The 26,717-nt window shown below is 42.8% G+C and overlaps 3 protein-coding genes and 1 long non-coding RNA gene across 4 annotated transcripts in view; all 4 read left to right on the top strand.

Annotated features, from left to right (window-relative positions):
* The window catches only part of LOC148322177 (inactive phospholipase C-like protein 2), a 44,031-nt gene extending 21,896 nt beyond the window's left edge, over positions 1–22,135 (top strand). The window contains exons 2-6 of the mRNA XM_088316224.1: positions 7,575–10,061; positions 12,419–12,622; positions 13,194–13,269; positions 18,337–18,446; positions 20,657–22,135. Coding sequence (XP_088172350.1) covers positions 7,575–10,061; positions 12,419–12,622; positions 13,194–13,269; positions 18,337–18,446; positions 20,657–21,037 — 3,258 coding nt within the window. The 3' untranslated portion in view covers positions 21,038–22,135. The remainder of the gene's footprint in view (positions 1–7,574; positions 10,062–12,418; positions 12,623–13,193; positions 13,270–18,336; positions 18,447–20,656) is intronic.
* LOC148322178 (uncharacterized) lies at positions 11,421–12,023 on the top strand. Its single transcript, XR_015846596.1, has 2 exons — positions 11,421–11,699; positions 11,805–12,023. It is a non-coding gene; the product is annotated as an uncharacterized LOC148322178 (long non-coding RNA).
* A 725-nt stretch (positions 22,136–22,860) lies between the features above and the next one.
* Positions 22,861–23,830, top strand: hcrt (hypocretin (orexin) neuropeptide precursor). Its single transcript, XM_088316918.1, has 2 exons — positions 22,861–22,960; positions 23,483–23,830. The coding sequence occupies exons 1-2, from the start codon at positions 22,904–22,906 to the stop codon at positions 23,828–23,830; spliced, it is 405 nt and encodes a 134-aa protein (XP_088173044.1). The 5' UTR covers positions 22,861–22,903.
* A 500-nt stretch (positions 23,831–24,330) lies between these two features.
* snrnp25 (small nuclear ribonucleoprotein 25) lies at positions 24,331–26,171 on the top strand. The gene is made up of 5 exons (XM_088316919.1): positions 24,331–24,776; positions 25,146–25,236; positions 25,615–25,720; positions 25,813–25,887; positions 25,969–26,171. The coding sequence occupies exons 1-5, from the start codon at positions 24,564–24,566 to the stop codon at positions 26,024–26,026; spliced, it is 543 nt and encodes a 180-aa protein (XP_088173045.1). The 5' UTR covers positions 24,331–24,563; the 3' UTR covers positions 26,027–26,171.
* The last annotated feature ends 546 nt before the right edge of the window (positions 26,172–26,717 follow it).

A 26,717-nucleotide genomic window follows, 5' to 3' on the forward strand; every position in this document is an offset into this window, starting at 1 on the left:
AGTGAGTAGCCCATGTAGCCTAGCATGGCAGTTTAATAGACGAAAATGACAAAGCAGGCTGACCCAAATTTGCTGTTTTAGCTGAGAAAATCGCTCCTTCAGTCAAGACATCTCTTTGTCACAAATGTCTTTTAGAGAAGAAAATGTAAAAAAAATGCTAATTATTTATGAATGAAAATAAGTTTGTTTATTATTCAGTGAAATGGTTATTTCTCTTCTGTATTCACACAAAAATGTTTTTGTTTTTTTTCATTTCATTGGACTACTCAATTATCAATTTTTGATAGGATATCTGAATACCAAAATTTTTTGAAAATTTTGTGGCAATATTTTGCACGTTCTCATGTGTTTGCTCAGCATCAATATCCAAGCTTGACAGTACTTATTTATTTACCATCTCGAGAGTTTTTGTTTGCTTCCAATAAAAAAAATGAATGCGGGATATGTTCATTTTGGACAGCTGTGATGATTCTTGTTAAATAACACGCCGCCTATAAAAAGTGTAGAAAGGCGAATATAAAATCCAGTGTGAGCAAAACTGCAGTTGGGTGGTGGTGGTTGTTGGGGGGGGGCGAATAGTTATTTTCTTCGCTGCAATGCAGACTGTTGTCAAGGTCAACGCTCGCGAGGCCGCATTGACTAAAGCAAGAACCAAGGCTGCCGTGTCATGCAGTCAGTTAGATGACGTTTAATGGAAAACTTGTGCTCCGTAAAGGTTATTTATCATGTGTTCAGACTTGCATAACCCCCCCTGATGTTTCTCAGAAAAAAAAAAAAAAAAAAACACACGCACATTTGGCTCTGTTTAGATAACATTTATTAGTTGCCTCAGTGCAGCGCAGTCGTTTGTAATCTTGTGTCAGCTTATCATTTTATTTGAGCGTTGCGTCTTTAGGTAGCGGGAGGATCTGTTGCAATGCGACTGGCAGGATGACATTTTGTTGTGGGTCAGCTTCCTGCCCGGCCTCAACTTCCTCTGTCTGGTTGCGATATGCGAGGCTACGCGGGCGGTGTGTAGGTCAGCGCTTTAGTGTGGGAACTCGGAGCGCAAGTTGGAATTGACTGAGAATGAGAATGTGTCCAGTTCGGTTTTGCCTCAACGAGCCACGGAAAAGTTAAGCTTTGTTGTTGTGATCGGACACACTCGGCTTCCTCGTTTAAGGATGTGGAGAATCCGGTCGACTCACGATTTAAACTTATATTATATTGTGGAAATGATCTGAACCAGGCGTGGGCAAACTACGGCCCGGGGGCCACATGTGGCCCGTTAAACGTTTTCATCCGGCCCGCTGAACTTGAAAAAATTAAATGAATAAACCTTGTTCATGTTTTATTTTCTAAATACTGTTTTTTTTTTCCAAGACGTCGAATTTTAGAACCCAATGTGGCCAATCAAAAAGTTTGCCCACCCCTGATCTAAACATTCACCGTTAGAAAGTTTATTTTATAGCAAGCTGGTTTTCTGCTTTCGAGGAAGTGAAAAATCCTCCTCCGTCACCCGTGGCGCTGATTATTCCCTTTTTATAAAACATGACACAGAGAACACGGTGGGGGGGGGGGTGCTGAAAATATTGGAGTGACAGCTAAAAGATGAAGTGGGAGACCAAAGAATAACGTGAAAGGATATGCAAATGAACGGATGCGAAAATGGAACATGACAAAACCCGAGTGTCAACAATTTGATCGGCCGTCTTTGGGCAAACATGTCGCTCTCCAACATCTCTGGCAAACATTCAGTGGCCTGCGCCTGGAACACAATTTGAGAAATTAGGAAAACCGCGGTGATAATGAATGCAGGACGAGCGGGAGTCAGAAACATTGCGAATGGTTGTTGGTTGTGTGGTTGGGAAGTGGGTTTGGTACAGAGCCATGAGGTACATCATAAATGCCGTTTTTGTTACGCTTTGACTTAAAATGGTGCCAACCATTAATAAAGATTCCTGATACTCTGCGTCTACTTGAAAATTTACAGAAGAATCCTCGGGTCACTTGAAAGGCACTTTCAAGTTTTTATTCATAGTCGCACTTGTAGTTGAGATATTTTCCATGCCAAATTACTGCCTTTTTCTTGAATTAATTAATTGATTTTTTTATTTCATTTGTAAACACCGATGCAGCTTCTGGAACCTTGTGCTCCGGAGTTTCTCATTGTCTTTACGGGACAACGAGACACATTAATTAAGTGGGTGACCAGACGAGCAAGGAGGCAAACGAGCGACCTTCAAACAACCCCCCCCCCCCCCCCCACCCCCGCTGAATTCGCAAGACAATCATCAGCATCAGGATGGCGAGGCATAAACAAGCTCTTCCGTTTGCCTTTTCCCCGTGTTATGATTTAACGCCGCTTTCACGGAGCTGGCATCTCGACAAGGTCCGAGACGGCCCGGCCGATAAGAGCGCGAGACGACCTTGAGTAGGTCTTGAAATGGACCCGTACTCAACCCCGCTGCTCGGCAACACGCCCGCGCACGTGCACACATGCGCTCACCTGGCAGCCTTTGTGCACGAGGTGCCGCAGGAAATATAATTGGCCCCACTGCTAATGCAAGGTCACGGAAAAAGAAGCAGAGTGGCGGCGGGGGACGGCGAGGGAAGCGCGACGATGGCGGCCGCAGGAGAGCGCCGCGTGGCCGTGCATGCGTTGAATTCAAATCTTACAAAATATTCTCTACTTTAGATCGCTGATATCCGTATCTGTACTTTTACTCAAGTGTGGAGTCTGAGTGCTCTTGCTACATCTGTTCAAAATAAAAAAAAAATAAAAAAATGACGCAGTGTGATTTATGGCCCCGAGCGCATAAAAAACATCGAGCGTCCTCGGGACTGTCTGCGAAAGCCAAAAGACGTTTGGACAGACCGGACTGCGGCGCTGGTGTGCTTTGACAGCCTGATAGCGTTGACCTCCATTCTCCCGACGGGCCGGTAATTAGCAAGATTGCTCGTTGTGTCGTTTTCTTTTACAAGGTGCTTTGGAGGCTTTCCACTTATTAGCTTTGCGCGCGCAATGTGAACCGGCAAGCGGGAGACGCCGCATTCCGAGGAACCCGGCGTCAACTGACCTCCCGGATGGAAGTGTAAATCCATTTTCTGCAAAGAAGGGGCAGGTGTTGAGGCACGTCCACACACTCGAGTCACACTTTTTTTTTTTTTTTACATTTCCACCTAGACCTCTAACAGCAATTCACACATTAGCGACAACACGAAGATGTTGGGATGTGCCGCACAATGCGCGGCTGAGATGACTAAGACTTTAGGCTTCCGCCCGTGCGACAGATTTAGGTGACAAATTGTGACAAGGCCGACTTGCTGCTACTTGCCGCTTTGCTGTCTTGCGTTATTCCCTTGAAAATCTCATGAAGGCAATATTTGAAGGTGATATTTCCAGACTGTGAAGCAAACGCCCAAATATTATCCTGTAGTTTACGGAGTTAAGAGGGATTTTTTTTTTTTTTTAACCCCATCCCCACCTTCTCAGAAGTTGGTTAAATCTGTTCAATTAGGCTGAGAAGTCTACCACAATATAAGTAATTCATGTCATATGTCAGTTGATATCAATATATATTGATTTTTTTTAAAAAAATTTTTTTTAACCTAATCAAAATAAGAAAAAATTATGGGTTACGGATAAACTAGAATGAAACAAAAATACCATTCAAAATAATCAGATCATAAAACAAATTTTTATTTCTTTGTAATGCAACGTAACCTGCAATTTCTGTATTGGTCAATGTGTAGTGACCAAATTATTATTTTTCAGTCTATAAGGCGCAGTCTTATTGAGCAGGTCGATTTTATGGAAATTTCCATATAAAGTGCATTACTGCAAATTAAGGGAAACAAACCAGTTACAGAACATAATTCAAACTACAAACTACTTGCATTTGACATCCACACATAATGCGCACCCGGTTAGAAGGCTCACCGTCGATTTTTGAGAAAATGTAATTATTTTAAGTGCACCTTATAGTCCAAAAATACGGTACACAAAATAAAACATTAAGGTTTATTTAATTTATTTTTTTTTAAATTTCGTCGGGCCGGATTAAAACTTTTAACGGGCCGCATGTGGCCTCTGGGCTGTAGTTTGCCCACACCTGGTCTCGGGTCTACTTCCGCTTGTTAGCGGGTTACCTGATTGTAACTTCATGACAACACTGCGCATCAAAGAGGGTTTGACCATCCGAAAGTCTCATCTCATTGCGAGATTTGAGTTATTTATTTGAACATAGCGTGCGTATGCCACCAACAAGTAAGTGCGGCTTCTTCGTTTGGGCACTCGACAGATGAGCACTCGAGCGACTCGGCTGCACTCAACACAACGCATTTGTGCTCAAAATGTCCTCTTATGTGCTTGTAATTGTGGCACAAATCTAACGCCATACTGTAGCCTCTTCTCTTCCTGATTTATTTCTATCCCACATTTTATTGAACGCATTTCGCACTGATAATGGTCTCGTGTTTATATATCTGGATAAATATTGAGATTGAATTATCGCTCAGACCTTCGTTCAAAATCTCTGATCAGAAATGCAACTTGTCTCTTTTGTCATTTTTACCGTGGCGAATGACTCGAGGGGCACGAGAAAATATAAAAAGACACACAACAACACAACCAGTTGTGGTCCTCTGGGTGTCCTGCAATATCGCAATCTTCGGGTCACAGGCACAGAGTCCACAAATCTGTCCAACTTGGTGTCGACAGCACACGTAAAGATTTGCAAATGTAAATATTGAACTGGTTGAACAATTACGACTGTCGACCGCCAACGGCCCCCCCCACCCCGTCAACTGTTTTCTGAGGAGGAAAAAAAATCACTATGAACTCCCCCCACACCACAAAGCTAATTGCTCAAGTGTCAGCAATCGATTCCACACAATCAACAGAAATCGTAATCATGAATTAACCGACAGATTTTTTATTTATTTATTTGATTATTTTTTTTCAAAGAAATGTTCACAGCATTTCGCAACAGCTATAGCAACACATTTGGTGACTGGGCTGAATCACTTAGCAGAATAACCTTGATGTTTTACAGGATTGAGCTGAAGCTGCTTATCTTTTTTTTTTTTTTTTGTCATATATTATATTGCGTGAGCGTTGCCTTAAGATCCATTCATGTAATTTAAACCACTTCATGTTTCAAAAATCCAGTATAAACACGCTTAGTAGTCATACCATCTTGCATAAGTGTCCGTTGCGTCTTTCTCCAACCGTAGACCCCCCTCCCAACCATGACGTGTTTTTTTTTTTTTTTTTTCTCCACCGTGAGATTTAATTTGCTTTATTGGCATTGAGGTTGCACAGCATGTCTAAAACATCTAAACAAATCAAGTGATTAAACTCATTAAACTCGCCCGCTCTCTTTCTCAGTCTCCATCAGCCGCTTCTCCTCCCCGCCGCCGCATGCACCCCCGCCCCCCACTCCTCACCCCCCCACACCAACCTGTTGCAAATAAACATTGTTAGCATAGATCCACGTCACCTCTCTTTCTTCCTCTCTACCAACAGATGCTTCTGCGCGTGCAGTTTTTTCGGGGGAGTGCAGTCGATTAAGGTTGAGTGATCGCCGCCTTGGGTTCAAATTGGCAGGTTACGCTCCAATGTGCGGCGATTGCGTCAGTGTTGAGGAGAGGTGTGGTTGTGCCTCAGGGTACGGGGTCAGTGGGGTGGCGGCGTCTGAGTCATTTGGAGTCACGTGCTATTCAATATATTCCTCCAGTGTCTCCATTTTCAGAATTTCAGAACGGCAAAGCGCTTTGTGATTTTTTTTTTTTTTTTACGCTCTGACGTCTTGATGTGATTTGATCGCACCAGCGGACCCGGGCACTCTGGAGGACTCCTCACCATCTGCACCTGATTTCTCACTCCCCGCCGCTTCTGTCACCACGTCTGTCGCTGACGAGTTTTCCCGAACTGAGTCAAGCGATGACCGCGCTCAGTGTAAACAACCACTTTGGAAATCTGCTTTTTCTCCGCACCTCCATGCGCTGACGCATCAGAAGGCATTGCTCAGCCATCACGTCGAATAAAGTCAAATAGAGTTTTTTGTTGGGTGTCGGTCGTAAATAGAAATTCACCTCCCATCATGAACGTCACGTCCCGGGTTTTGCTCTTCAATCAAATGGGGATGATTGAAGCCTTTCGGGAAAATTTTGGCTTCTGTCTGTCAGGGTCTGTCATCAGACACGAATCCGACGAGCCATGCACTTGTGGCGAGCATCAACAAGGTCGTAAAATCGTCTTCACTCCACATTATCTACTTCCCCCCTGACGAATAACTTGCTATAGACCAAAAATGTGCTCGGTATCGTGGACGGTATGCAAACAGAATTTCCGTGAAGAAAGAGAGGCAGGAGCTTCAGCGCTGGGCTAGAGAGGAAGTAGGCCACGGCACGGAATGCAGGTTAGTCCCGAGGGACGTTCCTAAGGGGGAAGCTTCATCTCCCATGTGTTCAAACGAAGGTGAGCTGCTCCATGCGCCCTACGAGAGCTGACATTCAAGCGGCTCGACAAATACATGTTGTGTGCGTCATATCACAGCGAAGACGTTAGGCTTTTTTTCGGCGGTCTCTGACATCACAGGATATCTGGCAGCGAAGTCCTAAGGGAGCTGCATAAAATATAGACAAGCTACAAATATCAAACTGGAATTTCATATTCTGACTTGGCTAAACACCACATAAACAACACAGATTAAATCATGCACGTTATACACGATCAGGGGGGAAATAAAACACTCACCAAAGGGGGTGTTCAGAAACTAAGTCAAAAATCAAAGTCCTCATTCCAAAATCGATGACAACTCTGTGTGAATGGTACTTCAATCCAAAAGTAACTTACCAGACAATATATTTTAATTCTCAAGGCAAAGAACTGATCTGGGTCGTCCCATCGTCACCAGCAAGTGGTGACCAACGTCACCATTCGTCTTTTTTTTACCTCCGCCGGATAAGAGAGAGCCGATGTACGACAAGGGCAACATTAGCGAGCCATGATGATGTCATTTTTTTCTCCTTTCAACACAAAGGTTTTCTAATTAATCAGGTTGATGTACCGGGCCTCATCTTCCCGAGACTGTCAGGAGGAAGACGGATGGTTCGGCGGTGCTCCAGAGTGCCTTGAGTCGAAGCGTGCCGTATATATACGCCGATACAACAGATCGGTGCCAGTATCAGCTGTCAGAAGGAGGCCGTGTTAAGACGTATAGTTGTTGTACGTACAGGAGTGGTTCTTGTCCCCGTAACCGTTTATTGTTTTTAAATTGAAAATGGCAAAGGTTTTACATTGATCACCCGTGTTTTATCGCCTTCAGACTTGGCAATCTAAACGGGGATCTTTGAGTTATTTGTCATTTTATGGAATTTGGCACATTTTCTGGATTTGGGCGTACTGTAAAGCTGTCTTTATGTCAGGTATAGGGTCTTGTTGTGTTTTATGGTTTGGATATAAATTTTACTTCGGTGTGCATTTGGCTTTATGGATCATGGTATATTAAAAAAAATGCTGTGTTCTGAATACAATCTTCTTCCTCATATATTGTGAATAATACAAGCCATCTCTGTCTTGTTTACAGGACGGCTCCAAACAGAGGCAGGTGAGGAAGAAAACAGTCTCGTTCAGCTCCATGCCGAGCGACCGCAAGATCAACAGCACAGCGGCCTGCATGGCTTTCATGATGGAGGGTTGCGAGATGAAGAAAGTGCGCTCCAACTCCCGCATGTACAACAGATACTTCCTGCTGGATCCGGACATGCACTGGCTCCGCTGGGAGCCCTCCAAAAAGGACTCTGAGAAGGCGAAGCTCGAGATCAAGAGCATTAAGGAGGTCCGATTGGGGAAGAAGACTCCAGTCCTTCGCAGCAACGGTCTCTCCGATCAGTTCCCAGATGAATGTGCCTTCTCGATTATCTACGGGGACAATTATGAGTCGCTGGATTTGGTTGCTAGTACTGCTGATGTGGTCAGCACCTGGGTGATGGGCCTGAGATATCTGGTGTCTTACGGCCGACACACCGTCGACATGGTGGAGCCCAGCCAACCAAGCGTTCGGACATCTTGGATTAGCTCGGTATTTGAGCTCGCCGACATTGAAAAAGATGGACACATTGACCTTTTCAGGGCCACACAAATTATCAAGGGCCTCAACCCTGGAATGAAAGAGTCAATGATAGAACTCAAGTTCAAGGAACTCCAGAAAGCTAAAGACCAATATGGCGAGGCCATTAACATGGACACGTTTGTGGAGGCCTACTGCGAGCTCTGTACGCGTCCAGAAATTTTCTTCTTGCTCATGCAGTTCTCCAGTAACAAGGAGTACTTGGACTGTAAAGACCTCATGTTGTTCGTAGAGGTGGAGCAAGGTGTAGAAGGTGTAACAGAGGACATGTGCAGGAATATGGTTCTGAAATATGAGCCGTCGGCCGAAGGCAGGGAAGGGATTTACCTCTCCATTGATGGTTTTACACATTACCTCCTCTCCTCTGAGTGCCACATCTTTGACCCGCAACACAAACGTGTGTGCCAGGATATGACTCAGCCCTTGTCCCACTACTACATCAACTCTTCACATAATGCCTCTCTTCTGGAAGACCACTTCTGGGGATCATCTGACATCAGCAGTTACATTCGCGTTCTGAGGATGGGTTGTCGCAGCATCGAGGTCATCGTCTGGGACGGCCCTGATAACGAACCGGTGGTGTACGTTGGTAGTTCTGTGGCCTCGCAGCTAGTGTTCTCCAAAGTCCTGGACATCATCAACCAATATGCTTTTGAGAGCTCCGAGTATCCGCTGATCCTCTGTTTAGTCGCTCATTGCTGCATCCCCCAGCAGAGGGTTATGGCCCAACACATGAAAAAGATTCTTGGGGACAAACTCTATGTAGACTCCCCCAACAAAGAGGAAAATTACCTCCCCTCTCCTGAGAAACTCAAAGGGAAAATCCTTCTCAAGGGTAAAAGGCTAGAGCCCAGCTGCACAGAGTCAGAGGGTGACGTGACAGAAGAGGAAGAGGGTCTGGAAATGTCCAGACGAGTCGGAGTCGATGACCGGGACCACCTTAATGGCTTGGGCTGCAAAAGACTCCGTCTGTGCAAGGAACTCTCTGAGCTTGTGTCTCTCTGTAAATCGGTTCGGTTCAGGGACTTTGACACATCGAAAAGGGACCAAAAATACTGGGAGATTTGCTCCTTCAACGAGGTTGACGCAAACAGGTTCGCCAATGAGTTTCCAGAAGAATTTGTCTGCTACAACAAGCGTTTTCTCTCCCGAGTGTACCCCACACCGATGAGGATTGATGCCAGTAACATGAACCCTCAAGATTTCTGGAAGTGTGGCTGCCAGATTGTGGCCATGAACTACCAGACACCTGGCCTGATGATGGACCTCAATCTCGGCTGGTTCCGACAAAATGGCAACTGTGGTTACGTGTTGCGGCCAGCCATCATGCGGGAGGAGGTGTCCTATTTCAGTGCCAACGCTCGGGATTCCCTGCCAGGCGTTTCCGCCCAACTCCTTCACATTAAGGTCATCAGCGGGCAGAACCTCCCCAAGCCTCGTGGCTCTGCGGCCAAGGGCGATGTGGTGGAACCTTACATCTACGTGGAGATTCATGGCATCCCGGCTGATTGTGCCGAACAAAGAACCAAAACCGTGTCCCAAAATGGCGACAACCCCATTTTTGATGAGAGTTTTGAGTTCCAGATCAACTTGCCCGAATTGGCGGTCCTACGCTTTGTGGTGCTGGATGATGACTACATTGGAGATGAGTTCATCGGCCAATACACCATCCCGTTTGAGTGCCTGCAGCCCGGCTACAGGCACGTCCCCCTACAGTCTCTGACTGGGGAGTTCTTACCCAATACCACGCTGTTTGTCCATGTGGCCATCACAAACAGACGGGGAGGAGGAAAGGCCCACAAGAAAGGAATTTCAGTGAGGAAAGGTCGGAAGGCCCGTGAGTACACCAACACCAAGACGACAGGGATCAAAGTGGTGGACGAACTCTTCAGAGCTTCAACCCAGCCCCTGAGGGAGGCCACAGACCTCAGAGAAAATGTTCAGGTAAGGCTCAACTTTTTCTTTTCGTTGTCGTTTCATCACATCTCTTCCTATACAGCAGGTGACGTAATAAGTCTTATCAGAGGAGAGCCATCCTGATCATTAGCATCTAAGAAACATGTCCTAATTGGAAAAAAAAATCACTTACTTTAAATGCTGCACCAAGCTAGACAATGGCAAACTTCCTTCCTCACTAAGTACACCACGTGGTGACTACTTGATGTAAAGTGTTCCGACTGGACTGGACTTCACTTCGCCATGTTGCACGTAGCCTCGTGGCTAATTGCGCTCCATTAATGTTCCGTAAGAAAGCGGCAATACTGGCATGCAATTAGTCGGTGTATGAATAGTGTAATCATTAATGAGGGACAATTACCGCCCAGGGGAAATGGTCTGCGTTGCTAGGCATTCAGAGGACTACTTTGAAACTCCTCCTTCGTCCAAATTTGGGTAATTGTCTCCATCAGTACGAGTTCTAAATACGGCAATATTTATTACTGCATGGCGTTTATCGAAGCATGTCAATGTTTTTTGACATGGAAATGAAGCAGTAGATGGACCCTTGATACGTTAACTCAATCAAACGACACTTGCCACCCACAAAAACAAATTCTCCATTTTCTTTTTGAAATGGAAATGTGTGTTTTTGAAATGAGATGATAAAAGACAAGGGGGGGTCTTGTAAAGCTTAATAAATAAAAGCAAATGCCTTTTAAATGTAAAAAAAAAAAAAAAAAATGCTGTTCAAAAGCTTTGTAGTGGCCAGTTGTTTGGAGCCTGCTACTTGGATATGGATGTTGCCGCCGGGCCGAGCGCCAGCAACCCAGATGGCATCAACCGCCGCATCTCTGGAGGGGCTTCGTCAGTCAAACTGTAAAGCAAAGATTTTTTTTTTGCACAAAATAAGAAACATCTGACGGCACATGCTCATTAAGACAATAAGCAAGTAACTGTCAAAATATTTTCTTGCAGCACCAAAATCATTTAGTTCTTACAGCAACGCTTCCAGGCAGTCTGCTTGGAATAATAACCAGTAGCGTTTAAAAAAAGAAAAAAAAAAAGTCAGTCTCTCGCCTTCGTGCTCTTTGTGTGTTTTACTTTAATGTGCCTCCCGATTGCAAACAAAATAGTAAATAAACCCGATTTGCCTTATTGTCAACAGAAACTTCCCCGACTGTGAAGCAGATGTGCAAGGAATAGAAACAAAAGAACTGCTGTAAAGGGGATACAAAGCTTCCATTGGGGAAATGTGGGAAGGGGAGTGAAGTGGGGAGCGTGGGGTGGAGGGGGATGTAATTAAAAACACAAGCCTCTTGTTGGGTTTCGCAACACCACTGTGAACTCATATTGCGCAACGGAGTGAACCAAAACAAATACACAACAAGTGCAAATAACCGAAGCTCGACAATCGCGCAGGGACGTGCGACTCGTGTAATTATGCGCCGGTCCCTCGTCCATTTTCCTTGTTCTCTTTGCTACTTGAGCTGCTCACCGTGGTCCTGCTTCGGCATACAGATGACGGCGTCATTGTTCCCCGGGCCGCCGCAAAGGTGCCGGCCGCAGTGACACAGCACGTCCTCCTGGGATGTGGACCGGATTTTTCTGCAGGTCCAGCCCGGGGAGACAGACGGTTCTCACAGAGTAAGAACGTGGACTGGTTCTTAAATACCAACACAGCCTGGTTGACTCCAAGTTTGTTTGCTTCCAGGATTCGATTCATCAACTTGTCTTGTGTTTTGGCTGCAGTTTGTTCTCCTGGCTGTGATTTAAATCAAAGTGACGGATAGCATGCGCTCAAAGATGTGTGATGTGATGTTGTGTGCCAAAATCCAAACCGGAAGATTCTTACGGGAAGGATACCAGATCGGGTCAGTGCGTTGACTGAAAGTTTAAATTTTAAACGATTTATTTTAATTTTGGAAAAAAAAAAATCACTTGGAAATAAAACAATAGAAAGGGTTGCAACCTTTTTGCTCTCAATATCTGTTCTGCCATGTTTGATACCATTTTTTTCCAGACTGACTCGCAGATTCCGAACACCGATACCTCTTATAGTTTAATAAAATTTAAAACGGTGACAAAAAATGTGAACGCCTTTTTTTTTTTTTCAAAATGAAGCCAAACAGGAAAAACTAACGACTGCCTATTCTGCCGCTGCTCCAAGACGAGTGTTGTCATTTTACTGTCGCCATTAGCCAAACAAGCAGCGCTCTCTCGTTTCCTGTCACGGAATTGTCTCCTTCAAAGACATTTGGAACGCGACCACTTCTCCTTAAGTGCATTACCCGAACAGGAATGCCATCATTTTTTTTGGCTCGCAATCACAAGGACACCAAAAAGTTTGTTGCTTTCTTTCCCAGAATGCAATGGTGTCCTTCAAGGAGCTCTGCGGGCTGACGCCGGCCGCCAACATGAAGCAGTGCATCTTGACCGTGTCCACCTGGCTGATGAACAGCGAGCGCTCCTTGCGGGTGACCGTGGACCTCAGCGAGACCTACCCCACCATGGAAGCTCAGGGGCTGGTGCCCGAGCTGCTGCGCAAGGTGCTCAACGCCTACGACATGGTAAGCGATCCGATCGGACTCTTTGGTTGACGGACGAGACAACCGGGACCAAATTCTGTGATGGTAGCATTATATTGTTGCTGAGACAATTGAATTATATCAATTAATATGAATGATATAAATCTTAGGAACGACTGTATCGTTCTTAAACAAATGAGATGTCATCTCAAATATTGCACTTTTGATTCACTTGCAAAATGGTTCGGAAAAGAGCGCCACTGCGTTTTAATAACACGTTTAATTTGAATAGCGGTGGATTAATTGCGATGCGGAACAAATAAATCTGACGTTGGTTTTTACCTCAAAAGTATTGAATTGGGGGTTTCAAATCTTTGACCAGGGTGGCCGCGCCTTTATTTAATCTGGCCTGCCGAGTCTTGTGATAATAATTCTGAAATGTTCTCCAACAATACACGTTGACAAAAAATAAATAATTGGAAGTGAGGTGGCTCCGCCTCCTTTTGCATTGACGGCCGTTAAAGTTTCAAATTCCTAAGTAGCGAACTCAACAGCAGGTAGGCCCACTCGTACTTTCCAAAATCAAATTGTGTTCGATCTCCTTTTTCGCTAGATGATCCAGAACAGCAGAACACTGATCGAGTCGGCCGACGTGGTCTACTCCAAACTTGTGCAAGCGCAGCGTGCAGGTATGAAAGCATGCAAAGATGCTGAATAATTTTTTTTTATTTATTTTTTTTTGTGGTAAACGTTGATTTAATAATTTGATTTTTTTTGCTGACTCTGCTTATAATTTTATGAACCATTTTTATTTTCCAATTGTATACTGTTATATAAACAAGTATCATCGGATTAAACTCAAATAAATTATGAATTAATTTGGAACATCGCTGCAAATAGACACGAACAACAGCATATTATATATATATATATATATATCTTTTCATTTCCACGTCCTTCCCGGCATAACGGTCACATGTCCCGTCGCCTTTTGTCCTCGCCGCGTATCGACTCCCCCGCAGCCGCTAACGACGAGGCCCGTTGTTGCCACGGCGTGTCGTGCGTGCGTGTGAATCAGCGTCGAGTGTCGAGCATGTCAGTGGGCAGGTGAATGAAATAAAAAGAGGCTGCGGCAGAAGACAAAAGTGAGACGCACACGAGCCCGTTTGAAAAGTGCGGAGATGAATAGCTGTGATGGTTTGCAGCGGTCACGAAAGCTCTTCAGGAGAATTGTGTGTGTGTTTTATTATTTTGAAGTTGATTTAAAGCCGTTCTTAATTATTTTCTGTTACGCACCCCCCCCCACACACAAGAAGAAAACAATTCGTGCCCCCCCCCCACCACCCACTCTCCACCGCAACTATAAATCGTATTTTTTTCGTTGCAAAACAAACCAACACCGAAGAGGTAATACTTGTTATGCACAACGGGCAATGAGGGCGCCACTGCCAACTAGTGGAGTGGAGGTGCAATTACAATTGTAGTAAGAAGATAAAAAGCATGTTCCCCAGGGTCACACGCGCCCCGCTCAACATCGTACCACCCCCAGTAATTAATTCATCCAAAATCTTTCTGAATCTTGTAACTTTGTTTCAACGCTCTTGTTTGGTCTGCACGGCTGAAGCACAACATTCCCTTCGCTCATATCCTCATTTTGCGAGCACTCACTTTCTTCCGCACACAAATCAATTCATCGATGACGTCGCCATTTATGCGTCTCGTGGAGAGACAGCTCTGATGTCATTTTAGACTGTTTGGATATGAAAAGCCCAAATTGATCCAGAAGAGCTGGCTCACCTGCTCATTTTGACCCAGTGGTCGCGAGTCGCACGAACCAATTTAAGCCGAGCCGCACGAAACATGCCCCCCCCCCCGTAAGAGCCCGGGCATTGGCGCGGCGCAATTACGCTGCCATGTGGGCTGCGCATCGGGACTTCAATCACAGAGCTGTCCCCCGGAGGCCAAAGGTCCCCGCGGTGCAGCGCCGCCGTCGTCTTCAAAGAGGATGAGTGTGGAGTTAAGCAGAGCTTGAAAGCGTCACTGCCGTCTCGGGAGGGGCGGACGCTCAGCTTGATTCTCGGCAAAGATGGCTGGCATTTTTTTTTTTTTTTTTTTGGGGGGGGGGCTTTTGGAGCTTTTTCTTGAGGATGTCGCCCTTATCGCCTCTGGGAAAACAATCAATTGTTTCTTGGTTGCGTTTTTGCTCCCGGACGATGAAATGGTTGCTGCCTAAACGGGCTGCGGAACAATTAGAAACAAGAACGCAGTAGGCGATGGGAAAAATGGAACCCCCGTATTGTTTTGCAATTAACACTCAAATAGGTTGCTGCGTGGACGAGCTTCGGAGAAAATCAAAAATTCAACGTGACTGTTTTCTTTTGTAATAAAGCCTGAAATAGTTTGCTGCCGAAATGGGCTGCGGAGCAAATTTAAACAGCAAGTAAATACGAAGGCCCTGCAGCTGTTCCAACAACCTCTCATGTCAAAACATTTTTTTTTTTAACAATTGAAGTTTGGGGGAACAACCATTTTGTTTTGTAATCAAGCCTCACTTCGTCCGCTGCCTCAACGGGCTGCAGAGGAAACGCGCATAATGTAATTTCCTTATCACCTCCTAGCTCTGCACCTGATGCCTCCAACTGCTTGCGCGTACATAACTTTGCAACCGTGGCATCATTCATGCCTGAAGTCTTTATTTATTCAGGTTTCATTCTTGTATTAGAATATGAATGAGGAGAATTCACGAGGCCTCGTATTCTCCGCAATACAGCGTGCATTGTATAAACTAGTGGAAACAAAGAAATATTCTTCGGGGATACAAAAGTCATTCATCCCCCGGCGGCATTGTTCGCTTGACTCGATTTAAAAGTAAGATGTTGTTTGACACAGACTTCTTTCACAGCGGCTGATGACAATCGCGAGGTGTACAATGCGACGATTATTCGGGCCAAACACGCGTGATTAAAAACACAAAATGACATCACGTGCCGAATGATCCTTTCAGCAATCACGACTTTGTCTCTGCATGTTGTGGTGTGCGGTTATTGACGTCTTTCTTTCATTTGGCCAGTCAAGCACGGAGGTGTTCGGTGAGTTAGCGCCACAAAGGCACGAGTGATCGCCGTTTAACGGGAGGCCACACTTAGAGCTGAGACGCACGCCGCAGTTCCTCCATTTGCCACCAGGGTGCACATGTGAGGGGCTCGAGCTCTATTTTGGCCTGCATTAAATTTCGATAATTAAAGAAAAAGGTTTTATTTTGTTAATGTTGTCATAGCATTTTGGTATTGTGCTTTTTTTTTTAAGCTTTTCTTTTCCAATTGTTATTTTTTTTGATTGATTTTGTTATATTTTCACAATTTTATATTTTATTTAGAAAATGGAGAGTAGAAAAGGAGGATTTGAAAAATATTAGTTTGATGTCACACATTGTTTTTATTTTGTTTGAAATATATATATTATTTGCAAAAAAGATTTTTTTTTGCCCCATTATTTTAATTTTTTTATGAAAAAAATTTATGTAAATGTATCTTTTAAGTTGTCCCAAGAAGGATTTGAAAATTTTGGAAAAGGGATTTGATTTGAAATTGTAAATAATTTGTAATAGAAAAAGTCGCTCTGCCAACTTCCCACACTAAACATTTCTTTTCCAATTTCAAAAAAATGTTTTCCTATGTTAGGATAGTTGATAGCAGTAAACATTTATGTAATCAATGTTTTTTTAATGCAACCAACTAATAACAAAGAAGTCAGGTTTGCTCTGATCATTTTATTGGGGAACTTATAGAGTACATAAAGGAACACAAACATTAATGACACAAGGTCCTTTTGTGTAGGTAGCAACAATCTCCGACAATTCTTAATAACATAAGCTCCCTGTTGAGGCTGCTTCCATCCCGCTCGCTCAAGCCCGTCTGCCTCACACCGCCGCTGAGCTTAGCTCAAAGGCCCAATTTAATGAAGGGGAAAAGCATTTTTTGTGACATAAACCTCGGATGCCTCGCCGCATGAGATGATGTTTATGGCTTTAAAGACCAATTACACACTCGCTTGTGATCGCGCCCATCCGTCTCTCGCTTAAAGGCGCCTGCGGAGTGTCGCCGGAGGTCAAAGTTGCCGCTGATTTGTGGCTCCGTGTCATCCGTGTGGTGGCATTGATTTCTATTCGATTGTAAATCCTCCTCAGTGGCGTTCTGTAAATCGGGGTGTTGAAATTGCGGCCCACTGGCCCCTTTTGTTTTGTTTTTTTGTTTTTTGTTTTTTTTTTTTTAAGTGGCCTGTGGCCGATGCTAAAAATAGCATTTAACGCAGCATGCGTGTTTTTTTTTTTGGTTTTTGTTTTTTTTAAACCGGCGAGGTGGCAGTGTGAAAATCAAACCGCTCCGGTCACAGGTGGGTGGCAAAATGTTCCATTAATTTTGTTCCAATTACTTGAGTAACTTTTGAGATCAATTGTACTTGTCAGAGTATTTTAAACTCAACATAAATTCAAAATGATTTATTTTCGAGGAAGGAAACTACAGTTGCGCAATCTCTGGTGAAACGATTGCGTTGAATTTGCCTTATGTTATTTTTATCAAGTGAAATTTGCGCCGGAGTGAAAAAAACATACTAATAAAATTAAAAAGTTACTCAGTACTTGAGTAGTTTTTGGACTGACTATGCTGATTGAAGTTATTATTTGGTTGAGTCCTTTTTACTAATCTCGTACGCAGGCCTTCCTAATAGAGTGGTCGGAGAGCCGTCTGTGAGGCGCTGGCCCCTTGCCGAGACCACCCCCGCCGCACCCTTCCTTATCTCTCGAGTTTGAGGCCACTTGATAGCGATTCCATTAAGACCGAAATCCCCGGGATAAAGATGTCCCACTCTCCATCTGGCTTTTATTAAGGTCATTGTTGGCCAGCTCAACAAAAGCCCGGTGATCATATCCTGGGATGTAATCTGTCCCCTCCTCCATCTTTGATTAGGTGTTTCTTCATCGACAAGCGCACCTCACCCCGATGTCGGAGCATTGCCACGGCAACACACTTGGAGAGACCGGCACCCGAGTGACATTTAAAAAGCAAGATAAATGCTTAAGGAGGTCGCTTGTCTCTTGTCACCATCGGTGTAGTCATAATCATGAACGGCCTCGAACCCGGTTAACACGTCATCTGGGCCTTCCAGATGGATATTCTAAGAGTTAGTTCCGTGCTTGAGGTCATGTTGGGGTTGCAGTTGGCAATGGGGGTGTATTGGACTTATTACTAAAATTGAAAAGGTTGCTCAGTTGCATTTACAATTGTAGAATATACGCGCCATGGCCACAACTGATACGTGAGAGAATTAGTGTCAAGGTGCAATTCAATTGCTCCATTGACGTGCAATGCCATCGACGTCTATTGCCGTCAAAGTTGTTTTTTTTTTTTTTATTTGTTTTTTTTTTTTTTTGGCAGAATGGGTTAAGTAAAGTCTTAGGCAACTCAGGTCTGATCATTAGCTGTGAACCTACAATAAATGAATGAATACAAAATAAATTCAAAAAATAAATAAATCCAAAAAAATTTAATACAATAAATAAATAAATAAATACAAAAATAAATAAATACTAAAACAATAGATAAATAAATAAATAAATAAATAAATGCAAGAAATAAATAAATAAATACAAAAAAATTACAAATAAATAAATAAAAGCCATGGCCAGCCAAACATTTTGTTTTTCACAAATATCTGCTCACGTTCTGTAGTGACAGTGTCCTCCCTAATGTGTGCAGGACTGGACTTCCACGAGGACTTGCATCGCATCGGTGTAAAGGAGGGCCTGAAGGGTCGCAAACTCCAGAAGGCCATGGAGAGCTACGCCTGGAACATCACCGTGCTCAAGGTGACTTAAACATTACATACACGGGCTGCCTTGTAATTCCTCATAAGTCCATGCGAAAGGAATTTTCCGCTTCGCGTCCCTTCGACCAGTCTTGCTGTAATTTATGAAAAGGAGGAAACGCCACATGCTGCAACAGGGGGGCGCCACTCGGCTGAGCGCGTATTTTGATCCCGGAATTGAATTTTAATCGTGATCACGATTGGCTGCGATAATTAAATGAAGCTGATGCTTGGCAATATTTTCATTTAAAACTACCTTGACAAAAACACGTCAACAAATTGTGACGTGTTTAAACTGTGCAATAATGGAATCATTTGTCTCCTTTAAAGGATGAAATCATGGCAAATATGTGGTATCGGATGATAACATCGTTTTCTTGTTTTTAGTGACAGATCCTGATGATGAATTCGAGCAAAGAATCCAAAGAACCCGTTTGGTTCTTAAACAAGAATGCTTTTGCGCGCGGGCGTGGGCTGAGGAGGACTCACACGATGTTTTATGCGCTTTCTTTCTGTCCAAAAAAAATTGCCTCGAGGAGTTCAAGGATGCTGGCGAGCATTAATCGAAAGTCATGGCGTTCCAAAACATTTTTTTTCTCCTTGCAACATTTTTTTTTAAAGACAAAACACTCGTCAGTGACCTTGTCCAAGTAACGCAAAATGAACGGAGGATTCCATCCTCTTCTTTTAATGCAGTCGAAACTTCTTGCCTAGTAATGCAGGTTTTCGACGTGAGTCCAGCGTGTTCAAGTGACATTGATTACACGCAAAACTTTTGGGCAGGCGCTGACCTTCCTGAGATTTTTTTTTGTGGGTCTACCAAATTGCGTGTTGCTCGGTGAAACTTTAATTTGGCTTTGAGTGTTGACAGAATTTCTTTTTTTTTTTTTTTTTCACAATTTAGAGTGTCCGATACATCCAGTAAACGCACTTGAAATTTGGTGGCAATCAAAATAAATCTCTGCTACAGGTTTGCGTTTGAAGCAGCACAGGAAGAAACTGGCCAAAAATGGCAGCTTCAAACCAAAATGGCGGATTTCCTGTTTGCTTTACCGGATGAGTCATTTTTTTTTTTTTTTTTTGTAAAATAACGGTATATTTGTGAGAATCTGCCAATAATTGTGACCAGACAAATGACTTAACGCCCAGTTAAGGAGAGGGTCTGATTTGGACAAACAAGAAGGCGGGTTAGGGATTTAATGAGGATAAAGTGGTTGGATTTTTACCTGCTACGTGAGTTTAGCCCCCCCGTGGATCGCCGCACGCTGAATGCACCCAAGTAAGTGCGTCTCCATTGCTCTCCAGAGGCAAAGCTTGTCGCCGTCGTATTTCATGCCCGCTGAGTCATGACTTACATAATTTGTGTGTGTGGGGGGGGGGTTCAAACACATGACTTATTCATGCTTGCATGTGTCGGGTAGTCTCATTTCCAAAGGCCAAGTTGCAGCAGAGAACTTTACATTTAAATGCCATTTTAACATCTGATGAACGGGTCAGTCCTGGCTGGGATGCTTCACCCGTCAAGCGCATTGTGGGTCATTCTTTATCCTCTGCCAAGAACAACTAACAGTTTCATGGCTGCACACACCAGAAGAAACAGAAAAAAAGGTGTTTAATTTCTTGACTCTCTATTTAATTGTCTTAGCTGAATTTGTCAGGCAGAGGGAAAAAAAATTATTGTACTCACTGTTAAGTAACAGTGGAATCGAGGAAATCACAAAATGTAGATTCAGGTGTTTAGGTTGAGCAGGTGTTCCAGAGATCCAATATTTGGACTATTCTCCGAACCATGGAGAGGGCTGAGTATCTGTATCAACATTTTCCTCCACATATGGCCGTCAGCAGAAATGTTGTAGGACGCGATGGCCTCGTGAGCGCGCAAGAGAAAACCTGGCAAACGTCCAGAGCCCTTTGCCTTAGTGGTGCTACACTGCCCCCTTGTGTATATCACTGGTAATGACCGTGGAAAGTCACTAAGAGCAAATTACAATTTAGTGTATGGGCTAAAAAAAATTAAAAAAAAGAGTGTCACGTTTTGGTGCTGATTCAGCATTTTTTCGTCAACGTTGTTAGCATTGTAGCAATGTTCAAAATATTTTTCCTTCATTTCACTGTACCACACGTGAATCTATTTTAAGCATTCTTGTGTGAAAAATCATTTTAATGTATTTTTTTTTTTTTTTTTTTTTTTGTGCGTGTGTGCGGTGGCAGGGCCAGGCGGACCTGTTGAAGCATGCCAAGAGTGAGGCACTGGACACCCTCCGTCAGATCCACTGTGCGGCTCAGTCCTGTGGCCTCAGCAAGAACGGCGCGTCCTCGCCTCAGCTGCAACATCATCCGCCTTATCTCCACCAACACCAGACGCCGCCTCAGGCCAAGACCTCGCCGCAGCCCCCGCTGCCGTCCCCCTCGCAAACTCAACCCTGGACTGGACCTCATTCCCCGCTCCCACTCCTTCAAACTGTCCCCAAACCACCCCCTTACACCCCCCCGCCAGCCTTGCCACCACACTTCCAGTTTCAGCAGCGGGGACCCTTGGACTCCATCACGGAGAAGGAGACATTCAGCGACGATCCGGCGGGACCCTGCTGACCCGCAGCCTGTGCCCGTGGAGACGAGCACCCGAGAGAGAGTGAAAAGCATCAAGGGAAATTTAAGGAAGCCATGCGGCAAGTTGCGAGCGGCAAAGAAAGGGAGATGGCGGATAGCGTCAACCAGATGATGATGGGGAGCAGGAAGACTGGTCGCGTTAGAAGCGAGACACAAGTGTGAAGGTCAGACTTGAGAGAGCAGAAGAAGAAGATGTAAATGTGCTTGCCATTGTCCACGTTTTAAATGGCTCTTCTAGACCATCTTTGCACAGACACGCGTCTAAAAAACAATATTTTAGTTTGGCAGAGACAGCAAACAGCTGGAAAATAATACGATCCAAGAATTAGTGTGGTGAATAGATTTTTTTTTCCCCTTTTGGAAATAATGCAAATTTGACGAAACACATTGGTTCTAAACAGGAACCCTGTGGCACACCGATTTTCCACAGTAACTAAAGGCAATTACATTATTTTTAAAGACTTAAAGTTCTTCGTAACGACATTGCGCACCAGATCCAAATCTTTACTCTGTGTTTTTAGTCAAGAAAATAAACGAATGAAAGTTCCGTAAATTGTTTCTGATGATGAAAATGCATTAGTCGCCATTTTGTTTTCTTCTTCTGCTATCTCCAAAGTTCTCTCTCGGAGTGCCATTCTTTTTCCACGCACCTCCACCTTCTATTCTTAATCTACTCTGTGGGTACAGGCTGCATCTCACGACCGCTTTCTTTTGGGTTCAACATTTTTTTTCCTTTTATTTCTTTACGCTTTTTATTCCTCTTCTGCTATTGGTTGTGCTCATTTCTTTGCTGTGAGTGACACTTCCGGAATCATTCCTCTGGATTTTAGTTTTAACGTCACCCAACGACCACGATCAGAAAATGTGACTCAACACAAAGTATAGTGACTCTCGATGTAAACTATTTAAAATGTAAGAAGTGATGTGACGAGGACTTCTGTAGACACGAATGGTGGCTGTTCTAATTATTGTTAGTTCTACGTTCTAAGGTCTATTGTTTTTTTTTTCACTTTTAATTCTACTTTATGTGATTGTCTGGACAGTCGCCACATAAAGGGACTGCAGTGAGGGAATTACGGGTTAGCGGGTCGAAAAAAAAAATTCTGAAAAATAGATGTGAGAAAAAGAGAAAAAAGAAATCATCATCCATGTGTATCACTGCGAAGTGAGTGTGGATTCTGTAAAATCTCCTTGAAGTGACCCATTAAAAGTGGTGTCATTGTTTTAAATGTCTCGTTTCTTTATTTTTCTCTCTAAAAAGTCCATTTTCAGCAGGTTCCAGTCAAAAATAGTTGAACAAAAATAAGTAATAATGATTATTAATTGTGAACGTTGGGGAAAGGAAATGCTCAAAAATATTCTAAATGAAATAAAACATCTTAGTTCCCTAAAACATGAAATGCAGTAATCATTTGTTTGTCAATCAGATCACATAAAAAAATAACTCTGCATCGTGACGTTTTATTCCAGGGCCTAAAATAAACATTAGCCAGCTCTGTGTGCTCATATATGATGGCTCGCTGTCAAGGAATTAGCCAATGAGGCATCCTCGGGAATGAGCTTCTTCGTATTGAAGAAAGGCCAACTTGATATTTGTATAGGAGAGCAGCGTCCAGCTAATTAGCCCGACTGCCTCACAACTCGCCATCATGGCATGCGTTAATAAGTCAGCGGCCCGCCATCACAAAGACATACCTGCATCGGAGCCAAGAGTCCTGGAGATGATCTACTCGATGAGATTTAATTAGCGGCAGGGAGATGAGCAACACCGAAGGCTCTTGTGTCGCATTCGGCGCAAAGCCAGATAAAAGCGAGAGAAGACGACTTTGCCGGAACAGCAGCCAGAAGATGACGTGGATCAACCCCAAACTGAACATGATGCCTGAGTCAAACACATCCAACAAGGTAAGCACATGATTTTTTTTTTTTTTAAGAATATATTTTGAAATCTTGTTTGAATTTTACAGCATATTTAATACTTAATCCAGATTTATTTTATTACTAATATTATTTGTATTGTTATATTAGAATTTATACTTTTATTAGTGTCTATACTGTACACATTTCTTAGCTATTTTCATACCTTTTACATTTCAGTTGTAATTTTTAATTAAAATCATTAAATATGTATTTATTTTAATTTGAATGTCTTATTTATTAATATCTGTTTTTTCTTAATATTCAATAAATTTATTTTTTCTACAATTTATTTTATGTAATACATTTTATGCATTGTTTTAATTTTAATTATTTGCTACTTGTCTTTTATGTAAAAATGCAAAGTAAAATTTAAAAAAAATTATAATTTGTGCATGATTTTTTTAAAATACAGACCGTCATTTGGAATTGAGTATCTAATGTATGTTCAATGTATTGTTTGAATGTATTCTAGTTCTGTTTCCACCACTAATATGCGTTTCTCCGCAGAAGGTCTCGGTTGTGGTCCTGGCGCTGGTGCTGCTGTCCCACGCGGCCCGCAGCGACCCCCGCAGCGACCCTCACAGTGTAGCAGGCGAGTGCTGCAGGCAGCCGTCACGGGCATGTCGCCTGCACCCGTTTCTGTGTCGCACGGGCGGGGTCAGCAACGGGCTGGCCGACGCCTCCGCCGGCATCCTGACCTTGGGCAAGCGCATGGAAGACCAGGGCACCTTCACCAGCCGCCTTCAGCAGCTCCTACACGGGTCCCAGGACAACGCCGCCGGCATCCTCACCATGGGCAGGAGAGCCCACAGCCTGTGGGGGCCCCCCTCGGAGGCCACGCCCTCACCTGTTTGATGGGCTTCAAGCAGGGGCGGACTGAGCATTTGTGCCTGGGACCACCAGATTTCCAAGGGTCCTTAAACGTCTCATAAAACTGATGAATAAAGTTTTCTCCCATTTCAGCAATTATTATTGTTGTAGTCTTGATTCACAAGATTAAAGAAAAAAAAAAAAAAATATATATATATATATATATATATATATATATATCACTGTCCACTGACCAACATTTAAATTTATTATTATTATTATTGCATATTTTCAGTAGATGAATATACGCCAGCCTGACTATACCAAGTGTGCTTCTTATTACGCGTATCATAAGCTGTTTTATTCGTGTTTTTAATATTTATTTGATTCCTGAAGATAATTTAAGATCAACCATTACAGTACAAGTACAAGCTACGCCTCACCTGCAGAACTTTCTGCCCGACAGCAGTTTCATTCCGGTGTCTTTGTTCAATGCACACTTTTTTTCATCGACAGCGCCCAGTTTTATGAAGCAGCGACTCTAGCAAAACTATACATACATATATTACCTTACAATATTATTATTCAAACTAATTAAGTTATTTTTAAAACATGAAACTTTTTACATGAATAAATAACACGGAAATTAGTTATTCGTCCGCCATCAAGACATGCGGAACCTCAGTGACGAACAAATGTTTCTTTCCGGTGTTTTATTAGCAACGTGCTAACTATTCCAATTCCTGCGTGATAAACACAAATAATTCATTTCTTTGTAATGGAAGAACAGAGCGAGGAGGCAGTCGGACGACAAAATGTGAAGGAAGAAGAAGAAGAAAAAGCGCAAAATATGTCAGACGCGACTGCTGCTACTGTTGAAGAAGATGAAGACGATGTGGAGTCGTTAACTCACGCTGACGTTTTAGATATTTTTGAGGAGGGACTCGCTCGCCTCGTTCAAGATCCATTACTCTGCGATCTTCCCATTCAGGTAAATTTGTTTTCTGTCCAGCTTGCTGAAGAGATGAAGATGATGGCGAAACTTTCCAGTCGTGTGGTGCGTTCATGGACGAACACTTTTATAAATAATAGACATTGTTTTTATTATTTAAAATAAATATTTTGTTGTTAATTTATTTCAAAGTTAGGTTCTAAAACGATAAAATGTTCTCTTTATTTTATTGCTCACCAGTGATTTTTTTTGTGTATGTGTGTCTTTATAATAATAAGCTTTATATCTTTATCTTGATTTACCGGGGGAAATGCATCTCATTTGCAACCCAATTTTAAAGGTCCTGTAGTAGTTTCCATCCACTTCCGAATTTTTTTGTGAGTGGGGTGGGTTATCTTTTTTTTGCAGGTGACATTGGAGGAAATCAATTCTCAGATTGCACTGGAGTACGGCCAGGCCATGACTGTAAAGGTTTTAAAGGCTGACGGTGAAATAATGCGTATGTTATTCAAAATTATTTTCATCATCACTTATGGTTTTAAAAATGTTGATTAAAATTTGCAATTTTCTGATGCAAATATATTAGTTTACTTTTCTCATATAGCCGTTTTGCTCTTATGTTTAATTGCATTGTTTTCATTTGGCATTTTTTTTTCTTTATCATTATTATTTTCTCAGCTTTGGAAATATATATAATATATACTGTCGCAATATTGCAATGTTTTCTGGAAATTTTACTCCTTAAAATCTCAAACGTTTTCCCCCCAAAAATGCTTATTTCATAAAAATAAATTAAATACAGTGCACTGCGTTACCACAATGATCATTTGAATTCAATATAATATTTGGTGGTCATATTTTAAAATGTTTGTTTCAGCCATTGTGGTGGTGCAAGACGCCAGTGTGCTTGATCTGAAGAAAGCCATTCGCAGGTTCGTGGAGCTGAAGCAGCAGCGTGAAGGCGGCGTGACGCACATCAGCTGGTAAGAAACAAACAAATCCACTCGTAAATATTTTTTAAATATCACAAATATATGAATAAATATAAAAAAATAAATATAAAATGCCTTCCCAGGAAGTACATCTGGAGGAGTTACAATTTGATGTTTCAAGGGGAAAAACTGGAAGATGACCGTGTGAGGCTGAAAGAGTAAGTAATTAAAAACTTAATTGATATCTTCTATTTAACTTGATTTTTATAGTTGACATTTTGTTGGTTGGTTTTTCGCAGCTACGGGATCAGGAACAGAGACGAGGTGACGTTCGTTAAGAGGCTCAGGAAGAAATGAACAATTTTCTGCCCCTTTGATTTGATTTGTACATACGAAGCATATTGTTTTTTTTGTATAATTATATTTTGTTGGCATTTATTTATTTATATTTTTATTTATGCTCCTGTCATTTCTGTTTTATTAAATAATATTCTCCACATCAGCCGAAAATGTTTAAGTGGAACTTTTCTGTTTGGTACACTGGCAACCGAATGGAAACGAGTTACACACCAAATCTATCTGCGTAAGCCCATTTTACAGGATGGGAAAAAAATGGGTTCAAACATAAAAAAAAAAGCAGAAGTCAAATAAATACTGTCTACAAGTCATGCTTGACATGTCAACGAGTAAACACTTCCAGCGGTGCACGTTCAAGCTGTTCAATTCCGGAAATGACCAGAAGGTGGCACTGACGTACAACTTTTTTTTTCTGTAGCAGCTGATGGAAGTTTTAATGGTTATTAATAGAAAATTAAAACATGTACTGTTAAGTCCAGACAAAGTGATATAAATAATGACAATAGATTGAGAGCACATTTATCAAACTTAACCTCCTTGCAGCAGAAATTTGTGAAATGTGAACGTTCAATCCGCAGATGGAAATATTTCAGTGGGCAGCATGACACCAGATGCATGTCAACCAGATTCTTTTTGGGAGGTCTGCAGAGGCGCCACGCCCTTTAGTTGCAGTCGTCACAAAAGGAGTGTT

Source organism: Idiotropiscis lumnitzeri, chromosome 15 (genome assembly GCF_059441095.1).
Source record: "Idiotropiscis lumnitzeri isolate Australia: NSW breed Sydney's pygmy pipehorse chromosome 15, RoL_Ilum_1.0, whole genome shotgun sequence".
NCBI classification, from domain to species: Eukaryota; Metazoa; Chordata; class Actinopteri; order Syngnathiformes; family Syngnathidae; genus Idiotropiscis; species Idiotropiscis lumnitzeri.